This window comes from Hakea prostrata, chromosome 1 (genome assembly GCF_041222555.1).
Source record: "Hakea prostrata isolate BN-2017 chromosome 1, UWA_Hpros_2, whole genome shotgun sequence".
Classification (NCBI taxonomy): Eukaryota; Viridiplantae; Streptophyta; class Magnoliopsida; order Proteales; family Proteaceae; genus Hakea; species Hakea prostrata.
In genome coordinates, this window is record NC_142600.1 from 45735751 (window position 1) to 45739052 (window position 3302).

The following is a 3302-nucleotide window of genomic DNA, read 5'->3' on the forward strand; positions in this document are numbered from 1 at the left end:
AACCCGTATTGCAGCCACCACTCAGCTGCAAGAAACATAACCAACCTAATTAATAATAGTAAAAATAAATTGTGTCAAAAACTCAAATCGAGCATCTAAGACTTAGACTAACTGACTAAGTGACTAACCGGGAGTGGTGTTCTCCCTAGCTTTGAATAGCGATGAGCGACCGTAGCTACCAGTAGCATCTCTAAAAGCCTTTAACTGCGATAAATAATTACAAAGTTAGTAATAAGAAACAAGTATTTAGCCTAATTCTTAAGTACTAGACTACTAGTCATCTCACAAGTCACAACTTACAGTCTTACCTCATTATTAATTAATGCTTGTTTTGTCGCATCCGGTTCCAACCTTTCCACTACTTCATGGACTGCCCGGATCAAATCTGTCCTCATCCCAAGTTCTTTCTTTGTAGTGGTACATGGGGTTCAAATAATAGGCTATCAAACAAGCCAACAAATGAGATGGTAAGAAACTATAAAACTACATAATAAGTATTACGTTATTAACAATTAAGTATTTAAGTAATAACTTGAAAATTTTAATAACTTTCAACTCACCAGCCAAATGCAATGGATGTTTCAACTGCCTTTCCCACCTTTCTTGGATGATGTTAAGGAATTTCTGGTTGCCCCTAGGATAGACTTTGTTAACCATCTCCTTCATCATCTCAACTGCAGCCCATATATGTGGTAAAGTTGGTTTCCTTTGTTGATCTACCAACTTCAAGACTGTCACCACAGGGTCTAGAAGCTTGATAACAACTCTTAGATTTGCCCGAAGCTATCACTTTGGATATGGTAGCCCGTCTTGCTCTCCCTGCCGATGATTCCGATTGGGGCCAAGCAAACCGGTCTTGAGATGCAAACATAGCACGTAGTTGGGCTTTCTTCTTCTGAAAACTCTTCAAGGAAATCCAATTTGTGGCAAATCTTGTGACCCCAGGCCTCACCAAATCACCACCACATGTCCTCCTCAACATATCCAAAGCAAATCCATGGTTATATACGAATGTGGTCACATTTCGAGCCCGCTGAACCACATTCTTCACAAATTTGACTTCCCCCATGTCTTTTAGCATCAAATCAATACAATGTGCCGCACAAGGAGTCCAAAAGAGCCTATACCTGGGATCCTCCATCAACTTCATCCCAGCCTTCTTGAAATTGGCGCCATTATCAGTCACAACTTGCACCACGTGCTCGACTCCAACCTCTTTCACCACATTCTTCAACAACCCATATATGTATTTTGCATCCTTCTTGTGACCGGATGCATCAACAGACTTGAGGAACACCGTCCTCCCATCACAATTCAACATAAAATTGATGATAGACTGTCTAGTGGGACCAGTCCAACCATCACACATCACTGTCACCCCATAGTGCATCCACATTGGCTTAAGGCCATCAATGTAGGCTTTCAACTCTTCCTTATGCCGTGGGAGATATACATTATATATCTCATATGGGGTTGGCCCAACCACCCCACGTCCAGCACCACTGATCTCATCCACCATCGCCGTATAATAAGGCCCCTGTGCAGCATTTGCCGGAACACTGTGATATAATGCCCACTTAGAAAAGGCCATCCCCACCTTGTCCTTCACATTACCCCACATATGCTTTAATTTCTTCTGTTTTGACTGTGGCCTCGCAAACAAGTCAGGATCAGTGCGTAGTATCTGCACATCAGGATCGGCCTCAATGGGTCTAGAAGCAGTAGATGTGGCACTAGGTCGTGATCGTGGGGCCCTTGGTAATGGAACTGACTCTCTGGTACTCTGGCTCCTCCTCATACTGGAGCTGCCTCCACTTGCCCTCCCAACATCTGGATCTCCAGATGACCCTGCACCCACGGCTCTCTGTGTCCTCCTGATCTCATCGAGTGTATAAGACTCCCTACTCATCCTGAGTACTCTCTCCATCTCTGCCTCTGGGGATGATGCATCAGCTGGATCTGGATCCACATTTGTCTCTCCCACCTCCACCTCCTCTAAGCATGCTGCCTCGAACTGATCCCTCTTTGCTTTCTTTTGTGCCCTCTTCTCTTGCCCTCCTTTCACATACTTTGCCATTGCCACTTTAACTTCATAAGGGACATTGGGGCATCCAACCACATTGCGGTCCCCTCCCCCTAGATGGATCTTTAGTCTAGTGGCCCCACCTGATCCAATCTTTTTCAAACAATATTTACACTCTGACTTTTTCCTATCATCTGTCAGAGGCTTACCATGCTGCCAAGCTATGTCAGACATTGTGTTTCTATCTGAATCTCCAACTCAAAACTCAAAAGCTTGTGCCTGAATCTGAATTCCTGATACAAACATACATAATATTTAATAATCACCGTTAAAAACTTAAAATAGAAACCCAACAGTCCAACACTTAAATTTTAATCAAAGCATTAATACTTTAACTGTTTAACATCTAATCTAAATACAAAAACTAAGAAAAATTCTTCAATTTAAGCTTGCACTATAATGGAACAAGTGAACAACAATAGAGAAGAGAGAACAAGATAATGGCATATTTCATTAACAAGTTATGTACCAAAATTTCTGGATCAAAATTCAGACATCCAACATTGAACATTCCAACTTGAACATATTCTCTGTAAGTCTTCTATTAAGCATGCTAAATAGCTAATGAGCTAAAGATTTAATTTTTTTAAAGTTGTAAATGGAATACATCTATTAAGCATGCTAAACAGCTAAAGATTTAATTTTTTTAAAGCTGTCCATTTACAATACATCTATTAAGCATGCTAAACAACTAAAGATTTAATTTTTTTAAAGCTGTAAATGGAATACATCTATTAAGCATGCTAAACAACTAAAGATTTAAATTTTTTAAAGCTGTAAATGGAATACATGAGCCAACTTGCAGCAAGAGTCGATGCTAAAAACACAAGAATTTCAAGGGGAAAGAAGAGAAGCAAGGGGAAAGAAGAGAAGCAAGGAAATGAAGCTAAAAACCCAAGGAAATGAAGCTAAAAGCAAGGAAACTACTGTTCACAAGTAGATTCAAAGCTAGGTTACCTTCCAATAGAGCTTCAAACCATGGAAAAAAACAACCAACAAGTGCCGATTTCAGCAAAGGAGGGCTTGAATCTACTTGAAATCATGCAAAACCATGAAGAAATGTCGAAAAATGGTCGAAAAATCGAGTCGAAACTCTCTGCCTCCGCCTGCGTTTCCCGATCGAAACTCTGGTTTCCCAGAGTTTCGATCGAAGATGATGACTTTTATAACGTTGAACCGGCTGGTTCAGCCGGTTCACTTAAACCAAAAATTACCCTGT

General features: G+C 40.8%; 1 protein-coding gene across 1 annotated transcript; it reads right to left on the reverse strand.

Annotated features, from left to right (window-relative positions):
* Positions 1-670: 670 nt before the first annotated feature.
* Positions 671-2257, reverse strand: LOC149029036 (uncharacterized). The gene is made up of 2 exons (XM_089140729.1): positions 1368-2257; positions 671-1301 (listed from the first exon to the last, which is right to left on the reverse strand). Exons 1-2 carry the CDS (start codon positions 2255-2257, stop codon positions 671-673), a joined length of 1521 nt encoding a protein of 506 aa, XP_088996855.1.
* Positions 2258-3302: the final 1045 nt, after the last annotated feature.

Bases quoted from the DNA above. Each gene is read 5' to 3' on its own strand.
- LOC149029036 (XM_089140729.1), bottom strand. From the start codon at position 2,257: ATGTCTGACATAGCTTGGCAGCATGGTAAGCCTCTGACAGATGATAGG. The intron at 1,302-1,367 runs GTGTGATGGTTG...TTGTGATGGGAG, and splicing joins CACTATGGGGTGACAGTGAT to GACGGTGTTCCTCAAGTCTG.